Source organism: Theropithecus gelada, chromosome 3 (genome assembly GCF_003255815.1).
Source record: "Theropithecus gelada isolate Dixy chromosome 3, Tgel_1.0, whole genome shotgun sequence".
NCBI classification, from domain to species: Eukaryota; Metazoa; Chordata; class Mammalia; order Primates; family Cercopithecidae; genus Theropithecus; species Theropithecus gelada.
This window is the reverse complement of record NC_037670.1, coordinates 107,680,689-107,698,206: the sequence shown is the minus strand read 5'-3', so window position 1 is coordinate 107,698,206 and position 17,518 is coordinate 107,680,689. Positions and strand designations below refer to the sequence as shown.

Genomic DNA, 17,518 nt, shown 5'->3' with positions numbered 1-17,518 from the left:
CTACTCATATATAACAACAAAATGGAGTCTTTACAATGGAAATATCAGGTGGATGCCACCTTCATCAACTGATCAAACAGCATCACCAACGCCTGGACACTATCCCTCCTGAGGACATACAATAGGTAGTAAAGAATAGCTCCTAACCTATACCCCAAAATGTATCCTGAATTGAATCAGACAATGAGGAAACAATCAGACAAGTCCAGAATGCAGGACCTTCAACAAAATAACTGGCCTGGATTTCAAAAGTCAGTATCATGAAAAACAATATAATGTTTCTGTTCTGTTTTAGAGTAAAGGAGACATAACAAAATGCAGTATAATCTTCAATAAAAAAACAAAAAAGAAACAAGAATAGGCAAAGAGCCATTTGAGGTAGGGAAGGGAGGTGAAGACACCAGCTCTGTAAATATACTTGAAAGTTCTAGTATATTTAAATATGGATTAGACATTAGCTGATATTTGACATGATCATTAATTCTCCTAAGTGTGATAATAGCATGGGGGTTCATGCAGGAGAATGTTCTTAGTCTCGGAAGATAAATGCTGAAATATTGTGATGCATACAATTTATACTTAACCAAAAAAAGAAATTATGTGTGTATGTGTTTGTGTGTAGAAAATGTGTGTGTACAAAGAGAGCACAAAGATGGTAAAAATGTTAATAAAAAGTCAATCTAGGTGAAGCATATAGATTGTGTGCTCACTGTATTTTTCTCTCAACTTTTTTTGTGGCTCAGAATTTTTTTCTGTAGTTTAAAATTTTTCCAAATTAGAAAAAACTGATCTCAAATATTAAGGCAGATAATTCATGTTGCATGTGAACTTGGTCACACTTCCTCTGAACCATGAGCCATTGTAGGGAGTGAAAAAACAATCAGATTTTCCACAGAAAAATGCTTGCTGGAATAAGTCTATGTTTTGCATAGCTTCAGCTTAAATGAACTACTGTGAAATACACCCCAGCCTTTTCCTGCGCCACCCTGCTCATATACTACATTTTCCTACCAAGCAAAGACTCCACCTTGGGGTGAGGGTAGAAAACAAAGGTAAGAAGGTTAAAAAGGAAACCTTCTGCCACTTGAACAGAGAGAGAAGGCATAATCCAACAATCCTCCAGAAAACTGCAACAAGTAGATCATCTAATTCCCTGCCTGCTCCCTCCCACTCATCAAGGTCTTCATTTTACAGGAGGTCCTTTCCATTAAAAAAAAAAAAAAAAAAGGGTGACAAGTGCATAAATAAGTAAAGGAAAGTGCCAGTGAAAACTGAGAGTATTTGAAGTACACAAAGACATTATACATGGGTTATATTTCAAACCACTGCATGTGGGAAAATCAGACACATGAAGATTCCAATAAATAGAGAAAATTCAGTGCTAGAGAACTCCATCTCAGAGTGGTAGGTAACTGCAGTCTGTCAAAAGGGTGCTGGCAAGCAGCAGGAACAGAAGCGAAGTCTCCTACAGTTTACCTAGAGAAGGAAGAAGGCAAGGTCCTTTACAGTTTACCTAGAGAAGGAAGAAGGCAAGGTCCTTTACAGTTTACCTAGAGGTTAGTTCTTGTACATTATACTTTGGCTATTAGCAGACATTGGTGTTTGATTAGCAAGAGTTCAGAGTCCAAAATTCTGTGTTTAACGGTAAAAGCCACTGCAATCTTATACAGCTTAAGAAAACCCCATCTTTAAAATGAAAGCAGAAGGCCAGATAAAGTGGCTCATGCCTGTAAATCCCAACACTTTGGGAGGCCGAGGCAAGCGGATGGCTTGAGCCCAGGAGTTTGAGACCAGCCTGGGCAATAGAGCAAAACCCCATCTCTACAAAAAAAACACAAAAATTAGCTGGGCATGGTGGTGCACGCCTTTGGTACCAGCTACTCAGGAGGCTGAGGTGGGAGCATCGCTTGTACCCGGAAGACAGAAGTTGCACTGAGCCAAGATCATGCCACTATACTCTAGCCTGGGCAACAGAGTGAGACCCTGCCTCAAAAGAGGGGGGGAAAAAAAGTTCCAACAAAATGGAAGCAGAGAAGACTGGTAGGGAAAAAAAGAATCCAAAGGCATTCTGCAGCGTGTTCTATTTAATTCTATATGGTACAGTTTCTTTCCTCTAGCTTTTGCAGAGTGCCTTTCTTGGGGCTTTGGAATCACATGTGAATTTTTAAAGGCGATTTGATCAGAAAGAAAGATTACAGAAAAATTAACGTTCATAGAGCTATGTTGTACATTTACTCACAATTTTATAGCCGCCTTGAAAAATACCAAAGGCATATAAATACTGTCATATATCTGCACACCACCACCTTGATGACAATAATAGTTCTCGGAAACGGTAAAGTATTCTTTAAACAAGTCAAATATATACATACTGAATCCCCAACTTGAAACAATGATTGAAGGAAATAATTATTACTCAAATAATGTAATAATAGTAGTAGTAAGTACAGAAAATGGTCCTAAGAGATGGAAAGGTATACATTTAATCACTTCCTGGTCATTAGAGCAAAAGAAAGCTGTTTCAAACAAAAAGAATTAAATGAGATAATTAAAAATAAACATACCCATCTTTGGTCTGATCCACCACTCCACTTAAAAGTTCCACAGTCTTTGGATTAGGCTGGCTTTCTCCAAAAATGTTCAAGTATCGAGTGACAAAGTCATTGGGGGACATGAAAAATTCACCGTTTTTCTCAATGCTTGCATACTGTTTTAAAAAAAAGAAAAACAATATTTTATATATTTGATTTTCAAAAGTATATAATTATGGGATCGATATGTGAAAAAGCTCAAAATATCCAAATGATAAAATATCAGATATGATTATGTACTCTTCACAATGACCATTATCTCCCAACACTTCAAAGAAAAAACAAGTCAAATTTTATGTGTATAAACTTAACTGGGAGCAATGTTTTCCCACAGGGACATTTGGCAATATCTGATGGCAATTAAGGTTGTCATAACATGCGAGGAAGGGTGCTACTGACTCCAGCAGGTAGAGGCCAGGGATGTTGCTAAACATCCAACAATGCGCAGGATGACTCCCGGCAACAGATGGTTCTCCAGCCCAAAGTGTGGGCAATGTCCAGGTTCAGAAACCCTGGTTTACAGAAATTTGGAAAGACAAACTATGTCTTGCTTTTTAGCAAAGGCACATAGCTTTAAAAAAAAAAAAAAAAAAGTGGAACTACGAAGTCATGGAGACAAACAACCTAATTCCTTTGCCCCTTTCCTGCTTTAAGAGCATCAAGGATACAAGAAAGGATGGCAAACAAGCTAAGCTGGAAAGCAAACTACTAAGTGCATGTCATCTTGGGCAATCTTATGGAGGGAGGCAGTAAATACTGCTCCAGTTACTGTCCTCTCCATTCTAAAGCATTACTATGCAGAAATGCTCAGTAAGAATTAGGTGGCATACAATGCTTCCTCACAGTGTTCTCCTAAGGTCTGGCCCTTAATGTGATAACACTCCAGCCTGGATAAGAGGGGGCCCACTAATTTCTGTTGCATGGAGCCCTAAGGGTAGAAATGCTGAGAAACCACATGGGATCTTGTGGTGTCCTTAAGAAGCAGGACACGGCCTCTTGATCCTGGGGACAAAACAGTGGTTTGGGGACTCAGGATGTAAGGACAGTGCATCTACAAGAACAAGCCTAGCTGGGTGACAAGAACCACACTGGTAGCCATAGTGATGGAGGGTGCGCAGTGAAGTGCCAGGGCAGTGTCTCCCCTCTCTCTCTAAACCAAGTTAAGCCTGATAAAAACTGTTTGTAAAAGTCACTTGTCATTTCTACATTTCAATTCCAATGCAGACTAAGGCTTTGCTCAGATACTCAGTAATAATAAGCTTTGGCGTCCCACGGGCCTGGACTGTGCCTCTTACCACCTGAATGGCCTCAGGTAGGTAACTAAAGCTTTTGGTAACTCAGGTTCCTCATTCATAAAATGAGTAGAACAACATTACAGCTTCATAAGACAGATGCTAGAAATAAATGAGATAATCATGTCATCTACTTAGCACAATGCCCTATACACAATAAGTACTTTATATTACATAAATGTTCTATAGTATTGTCTTACAGGTAACATTTTTTTAGCACACTACAAGGAAAAGCCTCAAAGATGCCCCAGTGATCCTACCAGTCTTCAGTTAGCACTTAATTCAGCTTTTTGGACATGTAAAGAATTATAGTTTGATTTTCCTAATTGAGCAAAAACAAGATGAAAATATAAAGGAAATATCACTGCTAATTACAGCAATCCTATGACTTAGGAGTTATACTACCTAAGCTTGCCCCTGATAGTGAATAATTTATTTCAATATACAATTTAACTTTTCCAGTACCAGTAGACATTTCCAGTTTTTAGTATTTTTAAATAAAGCTAAGGTAGCAAGCTTTGTATATAACATTTGTCCAAATTCCTGGCAATTTTCAAAGGCTAGGCTCCCAGAAGAGAAATCGTTGAGTCAAAGGAGAGGAACTTTTGGGTCTTGGTACTTATTATCACACTGCTCCCCGGAAAAGATTGTACCAATTTACATGCCCACCAACAGTGTGTGAACATGCCCTTTACTCGCTTTGGTCTATTGTATTTGTTGCAAATATTTTTCCGTTTGGTATTTTTATATAATTGAGTCTATAGAATTTTTTTCTCCTTTGAAATTTCTTCCATTACTTTTCTAAGCTTAGACACTAGTTGTATTAGTCTGTTCTTACACCGCTAATAAAGACATACCCGAGACTGGGTAATTTATAAAGAAAAAGAGGTTTAATGGACTCACAGTTCCACAAGGCTGGGGAGGCCTCACAATCATGGTGGAAGGCGAATGAGGAGCAAAGTTACGTCTTAACATGGCGGTAGGCAAGAGAGCTTGTGCAGGGGAACTCCCATTTGTAAAACCATCAGACATCATGAGACTTATTCACTACCACGAGAACAGTATGAGGGAAACCACCCCCATGATTCAATGATCTCCACCTGGCTCCACCCTTTAAATGTGGGGATTATTACAATTTAAGCTGAAATTTGAGTGGGGACACAGCCAAACCATATCACCAGTCTTTCTTCATTTCAGGACTAAATATCAGAGAGTTTCTCTGAGTTTTTTTAAACTCTGCTCTCCCTGCAGCAGTGAGCAGAGGGTCCCTATAGGGGGAACGGACTATATCCTTATAGCCACCACATCTTTAAAATGTCATTAATCCTTCTTTGAGAATATTTTTCACTAGCGACCTGAAGCCTTCCTCCCTTGCAATTTTCGGGAGTTTTATTATGATTAAACATACACCTGCAAAATGGGAAGAGTTTTAGGAGTTCTCAATAATGTTGTATAATACTTACTGTCATCACCAAGAAATACCACCATACCCAGTGAAGATGACAGCAAAGGAAACCAGAAGGAACCTATCACTACAAATGCGCATTCCCCAAGGGCAGGGGTCGTATCTGGCCTGCTCACCATCAGTCACAGTAAATTGATAAAGGTTTGTAAGCTGTGAATGAGCCAGGGTAGAACCATAATCATCCAGCTGCCCTATTGCCATGAATCACTCACATCCTGGGACTGAAGGACAAATCCCCTACTGTTTTCCAACCACTGAGAAGGTGCACACAACAGGTCACTGCATCTGCCCATCCTTTACTTCGATTCCCTGTTATAGGGATGAAACACAATATAATTAAGGATTTGAATCTGGATTGGGTATTTCGTATTAGGGAACTACCATTAATTTTATTAGGTGCACAATGGTATTACGACTGTGTAGGAGATTGTTTTTATTATTTGAAGTTCTATGCTAAATTATTTAGGGTGAATTATAGTGATAGCTAAGTTATATTTACATTAACATAAATCAGAAAAAATGTATAAACTAATATGACAAGTATTACTTTAAATTAGATGATGGTTATATGGGTGTTTACTACTCTATTTTCTGTATGTCTGAAAAATTATCACAATAAAGTTAAAAATAAATTTAAGAAACATAAATGGTCAATAAATATATTGCTCTATTTATTTAAAAAATGAGTATTTTAAATAAGATACAATTTTTCAACTAACAGATTGGCATAAAGTCTTTTTTGTTGCTGCTACGGTATTTTTTTTCATAATAATCTGAGTTGATATAATGTAGGAAATGAACACTTACATGTTCCCACCCAAAATATATATTGAAACAACCTTCACGAGAGGCAGTCTACCAAGAAGAATCACAAGCCTTAATATGTTGTAAACCCATTCTAACCCAATGGTGCCACTTCTAGGAATTTATCCTAAGAAAATAATGCTAGCTATATGCAAAAATGTAGGTACAATACTATCATTATAGTGCTGTTATGATAGTAAAGCACAGGAGACAACTAAATATCCAATAATAAATAGTGGTTCGATAAATTAGCACAAAACAGAAACAGCCATATGTAGGAATATTATGTAGCATTAAAAATATTGTAGAAGGCTTCCTTTCAGCCGGAACCACCATCTTCCAGTAATTCGCCAAAATGATGCACACAAAGGGAAAGAGGAGAGGCACCCGATATATGTTCTCTAGGCCTTTTAGAAAACACAGAGTTGCCTGGCTAACACGGTGAAACCCCGTCTCTACTAAAAAATACAAAAAAAAAAAACTAGCTGGGCGCAGTGGCGCGCGCCTGTAGCCCCAGCTACTCGGCAGGCTGAGGCGGGAGAATGGCGTAAACCAAGGAGGTGGAGCTTGCAGTGAGCTGAGATCTGGCCACCTCACTCCAGCCTGGGCGACAGAGCGAGACTCCGTCTCAAAAAAAAAAAAAGAAAACATGGAGTTGTTCCTTTGGCCACATATATGCAAATCTATAAGAAAGATGATATTGTAGACATGAAGGAAATGGGTACTGTTCAAAAAGGAATGCTTTACAAGTGTTACCATGGCAAAAGTAGAGGAGTCTACAATGCCACCCAGCATGCTGTTGGCACTGTTGTAAACAAACAAGTTAAGGGCAAGACTCTTGCCAAGAGAATTAATGTGTGTGCTGAGCACATTAAGCACTCTAAGAGCTGAGATAGCTTCCTGAAAAGGGTGAAGAAAAATGATCAGAAAAAGAAGGAAGCCAAAGAGTAAGGTACCTGGTGTCAGCCTGCTCCATGCAGAGAAGCACACTTTGTGAGAACCCACGGGAAGGAGCCTGCGCTGTTGGAAACTATTACCTATGACTTCATGGCATAATAGGTGGTAAAAGAAAAAAAAAAAAAAAGACCCCTGGACTGTAAAAATGTTTCTCTTCATCGAGTAGAAGTGTGGTGTCCTCTCCCCCAAAGAAATATTTAAAGCAAATTTTAATTGTGTCCTAATTCATTGTATAATGTCTTTATTAATCAAATTTAATGTATTGCTTGCCAAAAGATGTGAGGTAGCTTATTGCACAAGAAATTATTCAACTGGTTAGAAGATGGCCAGATATTATTTATGACATATTTGTACTAGTTTAAAAATAGTCCCTCTAAATCATCATGGAAGAAATAAAGTAATTTACAAAAATAAAAAAAGTAGAAGCACACTGAATTATAGGAAAAACTATTTGTAACATAGCAGGTAAGGGAAAAAACTAGATAGAAAACAGTAATTTTTTTCTCCTAAGGGGAAAAAAAATTATATACATACAGAGAGACACATAGACTGAGAAATAAATAAACATATAAATATCTGCACCTACCTTCCTATGCAAAGATCACAAGTTACTTTTGTTCATATATCCACCTTTTAAATTTTCAATAAATATAAAATTGGTGTGATAAAAAGCTTTCCAAAAAGAGAATTAACTGTTTTTCAAAATTTACCTACAAACATTTTAAAAGTGGATACCATGATTTTGTTGACAGAACAATTATAAAAATCCAAGTGTAATTCACTATGTTACTCTGTAATATGTCTTACGTTTCTCATTCAGCCCTTTTCCCCAATTTTCCCATCTTTTGCTACAGAGATTTAATCATATGAGACTATATACTTCTAAACAGTTGACATGGTTTGTCTGTGTCCCTTCCCAAATCTCATCCTGAATTGTAATACTCCCTATGTGTCAGGGGCAGGGACAGCTGGAGATAACTGAATCATGGGTGCGGTCTCCCTATAAGTCTCACAAGAAGTGGTGGTTTTATAAATGGGAGTTCCCCTGCACAAGCTCTCTTGCCGGTCACCATATAAGACGAGACTTTGTTCCTCATTCGCCTTCTACCATGATTGTGAGGCCTCTCTAGCCATGTGGAACTGAGTCAATTAAACCTCTTTGCTTCATAAATTACCCAGTCTTGGGTATGCCTTTATTAGCAGTGTGAGAACAGACTAATACAATAGTATGCATCATCTCTTTTTCTCCCTGAAGCTACTGGCTCCCTGTCACTTTCAAGCTACTGGCTCCCTCTCACTTTCTCTATTACTAACACAATAGTACACATCATCTCTTTTCTTCTCCGAAGCTACTGGCTCCCTCTCACTTTCTCTATTACTAATACAGTAGTAGCCATCATCTCTTTTCCTTCCTGGAGCTACTGGCTCCCTCTCACTTTCTCTATTCTTATTACCGGCTCCTCTCTGCACCCAGGCTGTATTTCCTCTCTGCTCTCTTTCATCCATTATAAAAAATCAGCCATCTTCATCAAATATTCTCTCAAAGTGACTCTATCTTGCCATTCTCCATTCCTCCTGCTGCCACAACCCTAAGGCTGCCTAACTTGTGGCCTTGTTGCACCAATCAAATCTCACACTCACCTCCTTGTCAAAAAACCTCAAATGCTCCCCACTGGTTAGTGGAATGCCAAACCCCCAATTACCTTTGCGATCCTGTCACCCACACCCTGTGATACTTAGCATAAAGAGTTGTATTTAAATAAACATTTAAAGGATGACCAAGACTCCTTCAACCTGGAGAGGTTGTTTTCTCCCCGACTCATCTCCAGGCCTTCCCTCGAATGTGTTCCTTGTCGCCTCTCCCACTTGTCCCTGAGACTCCACAAGTTTTCTCTCCTCGGGGCCTTCCCTGACCACTCCCCACAACAGGGGCTGCTCCCTCCTTCCACCTCCTATAGCATTTGCTTTAACCACAATGTGGGCCCTTGGAGTATGCCAACTTTAAGATTCTTTGTTACCTCCTGCATGCCTATCCATCTGGTCTCCTATATAAAATCTGAGCTCCTTTAAGATGTGGTCATTGTTATACACCTTTTGCACCTCCCACTCACCACAGAGTTTCATGGTGTTTTATTTAAACTGTAGACACTAAATACACATCTGTTTAAGCTAACAGGAAGCAACACCAAAAGCACTAGGCAAACAGAAAAATGCACGTCATCAGGCTAGAAACAAAACTGACTTCTTAGACTTTAACTTCTACATCTAGATGAAACATTACCTGCCACTTGCCACAAGAACATCCTCCATAAGAAAACATCTCGCGTTGGCCAGGTGCAGTGGTTCAAGCCTGTAATCCCAGCACTTTGGGAGGCCGAGGCGGGCGGATCACGAGGTCAGGCGATCAAGACCATCCTGGCTAACATGGTGAAACCCCATCTCTAATAAAAATACAAAAAATTAGCTGGGCGTGGTGGCAGGTGCCTGTAGTCCCAGCTACTTGGGAGGCTGAGGCAGGAGAATGGCATGAACCCAGCTAGGCAGAGCTTGCAGTGAGCCGAGATCGCGCCACTGCACTCCAGCCTGGGCGACAGAGTGAGACTGCGTCTCAAAAAAGAGAAAACATCTGTCGTATGCCTTAGCCCCACATGTTTTATAACAAGTCCTGCCCTGACTACCACCAGCCAGGACCCTGTGCCCCGAGCCAGTCCAACTGTGTAGCCATTCCCTCCACACATGTGGCACTCTGACAGATCTTTACTTTGTACGTGTTGTTTTCTTTGCCTAAAAAGGTCTTCCATTGCCAACAAACCCTTTTCTACGTACTCATCTTCGAGCACAGTTCAAATATTACCACCTCTCCATAACTTAATGACTCTCCATAGAAAGATAAAATTAGACCACATCATCTTCCTGTTAATTAATGCTGTACAATACTTATCAATCATATCATGGCTTCTGGGGTTTTTTATACTTACACACAGTTCTCACTCAGATATTTATGGACAGGAGCCATGAAGTATGCACTGATATATACCCAGTTCATGAAACTGTACCTAGGTACCTTCAAAAAAAACATTGGAACTGATTCTAAATTCTCAAATAAATGAAAAGGTCAGAATTGGGCTCATTTTAATCCCGCAGGAGCCCTCTTTCCTTATCTGGCTCAATTTCAGTGGCTGTCGCTGATCTACAGAGCTGCCAACTTTCCTGCTACCATCACATCTGGTGTGAAGGCTGCAATGAAGCTCCCTTCCAACTCCCAAGCTACAGAAGAATCCTCTCTTTACATAGGTTAGCAGAAAGAAGGGTAGGATATTTCACATGGAATTTTTACTAGGAAGAAAGTCAAGTCCGGAAAAAGTCACAGAAAATCAGCAAAGTAGACAGGTTTACAGAATGCTTACTGCTGATCCATCATGAACTAAAAAGCTCAGCCTGGCACAGTCCCCTCACTGCTGTGTTTCCCGTTCTTCCCCTCACCACAATACCATCTGTGATAAATGGTAAACCTGACATCCTTAGCATGCTAAGCCAAGGCAGATTTGGGTTGGTACCACACTATCCAGGCCTGGTGAGGTCACCAGAACTTTTGCCAGATGCACAATCCTTTCCACAAACTGCTGACTGCTGTTTTCTTCAGGTACGGCCCCCCCGACGTCATCTCTTAGGACTCCAAGCCACATACAAATTCTTCCTCAAAAGTCACATAGTCCCAACTACCCCAAGGGAAGAGAGTACTTCCCTATCTATCCCAAAGGCTCCACCCTCGGCCTTCAAGTGTACTTAAACAGAAACACTACAGGTGTCTCTCCAGAACTCTGCATGGAATCTCACCCTCTCTAGGTCTACCTGATCAATTAGACTCCCCCCTAGTATAATCCTGCAGGCTGCTGAAAGTGGATGTAGCAACTGACAAAGATACATTGTTCCAAATTAAGGTCTCAGTCTAGCTTCTCCAGGGACCATATGGCCTTGAAAGGTGGACACAGCCTTTAAGTGGAGTCTTATCAATGGATCACACCAACCAGTGAGATTCTAAAATGCACCATCTATTGAGACACCCTCTCTGATGTTCCCACTTCCTATCATAAGGATGCCCACCACTCTTGCTTGTTTAGAAAACAGAAGTAACAGATAGGTCCAGAGTTCAAAGAATGATGACTACTTTACCAGCTTAAGTTAATGAGCGACTTTCTGTTTTGATAGGATCTTTGGCAGTCCACTTAGTTACTCTTCTACAAGTGGTCTTTCAGATTTCTGTCACTGGAGTTTTACAATATCAACAGACCTTAAACACACATATAAAAATCTTCTCTGGTTCTCTCATACACACCTCATTCCAACCATGGTGGTCCCAACATGCACAACTACAGAGATCAGCTTAGGTAAGGAACAAATGTTTTTCTGTTTTCTGGACTTTCATCCTCCAGAATCCTTTTCCACCTTAGAAACTGTATACGGTATTGTGGCCAACGCAGTGGCTCATGCCTATAATCCCAGCACTTTAGGAAGCCAAGGCAGGCAGATCACTTAAGGTTAGGAGTTCAAGACCAGCCTAGCCAGCATGGTGAAACCCCGTCTCTACTAAAAATACAAAAATTAACCAGGCGTGGTGGTGCACTCCTATAATCCCAGCTACTTGGGAGGCTGAGGCATGAGAATCACTTGAACCCGGGAGGCAGAGGTTGCAATAAGCCAACATCACGTAACCTGCACTCCAGCCTGGGTGACAGAGTGAGACTCTGTCTCAAATATAAAAGGAAAAAAAAAAAAAAAAGGAAACTCTATACTGTATTTCTGGGCTAAAAACAAATTTATAAAGAATCTTGCTTTGTTTTTAAGAGACAGGGTCTCTGTCATCCAGGCTGGAGCGCAGTGGCATATTCATGGCTCACTGAAGCCTTAAATCCCTAGGCCCAAGCGATCCTCCTGCCTCAGCCTCTCACTGGGATTACAGATGTCCAGAAGCCTGATTTTTTATGTATAATCCAAATCTCCTTACAAATGTGTCTTTTTTTGTCCTCCCCACAAAACTATCCCTGCTTTTAATCCATTTGCTTGTGGAGTCTTCATTTCTCCTTTACTTAAATTATTACTTAATTTCAAGCATTTACTGAATCAATATATAACATGTATCAGATGCAGGACACCTTTCACATAAGTTAACTCACTGAATCATTATGTTAAAAATGTTTTATTATGCAAATGTTCAGGCCGGGGACAGTGGCTCACACTTGTAATCCCAGCACTTTAGGAGGCCGAGGTGGGCAGATCGCCTGAGGTCAAGACTTCGAAACCAGCCTGATCAACATGGTGAAACCCCATCTCTACTAAAAACACAAAATTAGCCAGGTGTGGTGGCGCATGCCTGTAATCCCAACTACTCAGGAGCCTGAGGCAGGAGAATCGCTTGAACCCAGGAGGTGGAGGTTGCAGTGAGCTTAGAGAATGCCATTGTACTCCAGCCTGGGCAACAAGAGTGAAACTTTGTCTCAAAACAAAAAAAAAAAAAGAAAAAGAAAATTTTCAAGCATATACAAAGTAGAGAGAATAGTATAATAAACCCAATATTCCATTTCCCAATTTCAAAAGTTATCATCATACCGCCTACTCATTTTCCTCAACCCACCGAAACTGGATTATTTAAAAGCAAATCTCATAAATTGTAGTCTCATCTGTAAATGTTTCAGTGTATATCTCTAAAACATAGACTCTATATTTCCCATAATGAGAATACTATCAGCCTAAACATCAATTAATAACAACTCCTTAATATCAAATACACTATCCATGTTCAAAGTCCTTAATGTCTCAACTAGTTTTAATAGTAACACACTGTGATGAGGAAAGGGAGACTCATAGATTTAATACCTTTCCACACCATATTCAGTACACATCAAATTTCTTATTTGACGCCCTGGTCCTCTTTCCATACAACTCAGCTGCCTTTTCATAATGTTTAGAAAGACACATATATACACACACATATATATTATGTGTGTATATGTATTATCTTACAAAAGTGGTCTTTCCTTTTTTGAGTACGTTAATGTCAGCTGAATAACACAAAGGTGTTTCAGTGTCTGGAACCTGAGACAGACTTTTATTCTATTAATCATTCACTGCCCAATATCACAAAATAGGTGGAAATATAAGATGCCAGCATAAGACACAAACTTCTATCGTGTCTGTTGTGCTCTAGTATCTGCTATTATCCATACCGGGGCCTCCTCCCAGGATACTGCAGTCATCATAAAGTGATGATAATGATGATGATGATAACAACAACAATAGGCTTCTACCAGGGAGAGACAGGATAGGCCCGTGGGTGAGTGAAGGATTACTGAGATGTTTACAATGAGCTTTAAACTTCCTAGGAGAAAAAGCTATACGGGTCAATACTGAAAGGGTAAATGGGTTGCAAAACTCAATACTCCAGCAACTGCTTTTATTCACATACCTTACACCAATTGAGATAAAAGAAATTAAAATACAAATCATATTGTCATCACAGTCACCTACAAGTTAGTTTCCTATACATTTTAAAAAGCAGATGCATTTGTAAGGCTCTCCCCTTTTAAGACATGTTGGGATTTTTTATTTTATTTTATTTTATTTTATTTTTTTATTGAGACAGAGTCTTGCTCTGTCACCCAGGCTGAAGTGCATTGGCATGATCTCAGTTCACTGCAACCTCTGCCTCCCAGGTTCAAGCAACTCTCCCACCTCAGCCTCCGGAGCAGCTGGGATTACAGGCACATGCCACCACACCTGGCTAATTTTTGTAATTTTAGTAAAGATGGGGTTTCACCATGTTGACCACGCTGGTCTCAAACTCCTGACCTCAGGTAATCCACCCACCTCAACCTCCCAAAGTGCCGTGATTACAGGCGTGAGCCACCACACTAGGCTGACACTTTGGGATTTTTAAAAAATATAACAATGAAATAAAGAGCTGTTTGAAAATAATCTTTAAAAGTTATAGAACACAAATCAAACAAGAAACAAAATAGATTCCTTTATACTGACCTTCAAAAATATTGTTCTAAGCTCAGCTGGATCTGCTCTCTTGGTTAAAGCCACCTAAAAATAAACATAAAAACGTTTATGTTATTACAACAAAGCTGAGAAATCAAGCTAGCCGACTAAAGGAAAATAAATCTCAGGTCAGAAATTAGTGTATTTCATTTTTGTACTTAAATACCATGTTACCCCAGTGCATAAAATATGCCCCCTCCCCATTTTAAATTAGACTCCTTACGTAGCTTCTAAAATGATACAATTTTATGCAAGGAAACAGTGGCAAAAGCTCTTAATATCTAATGTTGAATATATATAATTTCTTAAAAACAAAGAAAAAAGTGCAACATTGCAAGCACCTGGCATTTTTTACTTATAATCCAGTGTAAACCATGCCCTTTCACAGGAGAATTTAAATATACAAATGTTTGTCAACTATGCAAGAGAACATATTTCTGTTTGTTTTTGAGACGAGTCTCTCTCTGTTGCCCAGGCTGGAGTGCAGTGGTGCGATCTCGGCTCACTGCCACCTCCGCCTCCCAGGTTCAAGCGATTCTCCTGCCTCAGCCTCCCGAGTAGCTGGGATTGCAGGCACGTACTACCAGTGGCAGCTAATTTATGTATTTTTAGTAGAGACAGGGTTTCACCATGTGAGCCAGGCTGGTCTCAAACTCCTGACCTCAAGCGATCTCCCTGTCTCAGCCTCCCAAAGTGCTGAGATTACAAGCATGAGCCATCATGCCCAGCCAAGAGAACATATTTCTTAAAGAAGTCAGTGAACTAGGGAAATCATATTAACTCAAGGGAGTTACTTCTCACAGTTTCACCATGAACAGGCATGTATACCTCACTACCTGGGCATGCCAAAGAACTTCTCCTCCTTTCCCCAGCTTTTAATTAATAAATCATAAGTTTTCAAAAGTATGATATTATTCTACATATTTTAGAATTACAAGGGGCTGTGGTTACCTTTGAAGAGCAAAAATTGACAGATTAGGTCAGAATGGGTGTTGTGCTTAATTCTCCAGGCCACAAAGTCCAAAAACATAGCCGGGGAAAAAGCAAGACAAACTTGAACATGGCTTCCCCAGGCCAACACAAAAGAGCCCTTATGTGGAACCAAACAGTGGGTTTATTCAATGTCCCAACACCCAATCCTGCTGGCAAAAAACGTCATGAGACTGAGTCTCACCAAGCACAGAGTCACCCCATGATGAAGCCAAGGAAAGGCTCCTGGAACCACCCAACACTGGACCCATGTTGCTATCCACAGGGAGACTTATGCAAATTGTCCTAAATCCTTTCTGTGCACTAGCGAAGGCTGTTCTGAGATCTTTGGACAATGAGTTCTCTGTCTCTAAATATGGAACTGCCTGAGCTCCTAGGCTCTCCACTGTCAGGAATAATTTTATTAACTAATCACCAGAATGGGAGTAGTCTTTCTGAAACCTGATGCTTGGTCACCTTGTTTCCCAAAGCAAAACTGATAACTCTTCATTTCAGCTGAGTACTCATAACCAACAAGGCTATTTCCATTCATAAGAATACTTTTTTTTTTTTTTTTTTTTTGACATGGAGTTTCACTCTTGTTGCCCAGGCTGGAGTGCAATGGCACGATCTCAGCTCATTGCAACCTCTGTCCCCCAGGTTCAAACGCTTCTCCTGCTTCAGTCTCCCAAGTAGCTGGGATTATAGGCATGCAACACCACACCTGGCTAAATTTTTTATTTTTAGTAGAGATGGGGTTTCATCATGTTGGCCAGGCTGGTCTCCAACTCGTGACCTCAGGTGATCTGCCCACCTCAGACTCCCAAAATGCTGGGATTACAGGCATGAGCCACTGCGCTCAGCCATGTATTTTTAATCTTTTTAAAAATCCTGAATTAGTATTCTCTGCTGTTCAACAGAGGAAAAGAAAATATACTGCCAGTCAACCTAAGATGAATGACTCTGCTGCCCTAAAAGCTTCAGAGAGGACTCCCTCCTCTCAGATCTCTATTCTGAGAAAGGTAGGGTAGGACGAACACAAGAGAACATGGGACAACATAAAAATGCCTCCATCCCCCACTTTAAGAGCAGAAAAATCCCCTCCTTGATGGTTAGAGTCCCACAACTCATGGAAGTACATAACACTTTTTTCAAAAGAATATGGTACGCTAAGTTCTTAACTGTTTTCTTCTTAAAAGCAAAACAAATTTTCCACAAAATGAAGTATTCTTGCTGTATCTGAATACCACATCCTTTAAAATCTAATTAATTCTTTATGCCATGAACTTTGTAAGGTCTCCCCTGGGCAATGTTATTTCAGAGTAAACTTCCCATGCCCTAAATTCCCATAGCACATTTCTGCCTAAGGATCCTGAAATGTATATTCAGTGCTCCCCATCAGAACTACACCTCAAAGGGGGAAAAAAGGTGTTCACTTTGTAACCCTCTCAGGGTCTAGGGCAGAGAACACAAATCAAAACAAAGCCAGAGAATGACCCAACACTTGTAAGACATGTTGCCAAGTATGACTATTATCTCATTGGATTCTCGCTGCAAATCAGAGTCAGATAGGATGGATATTACTGCCCTAATTTTACAGAAGAGGAAACCAAAGCTCAGAAAGCATCAATTATTTCCCCAGAAAAGTCAGATTAAGTGCCAATCTGACATTTCTAAATGTTTTCTGAGCTGAGATCAGATCCCAAATATTCCATCTCATACCGTAGTGGCCTTACTACTGACCCACATTACAGGCAGCTTCAAAGTGATGATAACTTGCATTAACTGGCAATATAATACAGTCATGCATTGCTTAACAACAGGGAAACAGTCTGAAAAATGCATTGTTAAGTGATTTCATCATTGTGTGAACATCCTACAGTGTACTTATACAAATCTTGATGGTGTAGCCTACTACATACCTAGGCAAATGAGATAGCCTATTGCTCTCCTAGGCTCTAAATCTATACAGCATGTTACTATACTGAGTACTGTAGGCAACTGTAAAATAATGTATATCTAAACACAGAAAAGGTATGGTAAAAATATAGTTTTAAAAGATAAAAAGTGGAACACCTGTACAGGGCAGCTCCAGTATAATTTATGGGAACACCATCCACATATGCAGTCCTTCATTGACAAAAAAAATCCTTATGTGGTACATGACTGCTATATAGTATAAGCCTAAAAATCAAAACTCTCCCAATTTCTCCTAACAGTATGTAGTGTCTGTCCAATGCTGAGATTAAGGACATGATCTTACAGGAATGGTGGCTCATACCTATAATCCCAGCACTTTGGGAGGCCAAGGTGGGAGGATCACTTGAGCCCAGGAGTTTGAGACCAGCCTGGGCAAGATAGTAACACCCCATCTTCATTTTTAAAAAAAAAAAAAAAGA

At 39.9% G+C, this 17,518-nt stretch overlaps 1 protein-coding gene across 3 annotated transcripts in view; it reads right to left on the bottom strand.

Annotated features, from left to right (window-relative positions):
- Nucleotides 1–17,518, bottom strand: part of SLC25A13 (solute carrier family 25 member 13) — a 199,605-nt gene that overhangs the window by 161,538 nt on the left and 20,549 nt on the right. For all 3 annotated transcript variants that reach the window (XM_025380033.1, XM_025380034.1, XM_025380035.1), the window contains exons 2-3: nt 14,142–14,195; nt 2,565–2,707 (exon numbers count right to left, since the gene is read on the bottom strand). In XM_025380033.1, coding sequence (XP_025235818.1) covers nt 2,565–2,707; nt 14,142–14,195 — 197 coding nt within the window. The remainder of the gene's footprint in view (nt 1–2,564; nt 2,708–14,141; nt 14,196–17,518) is intronic.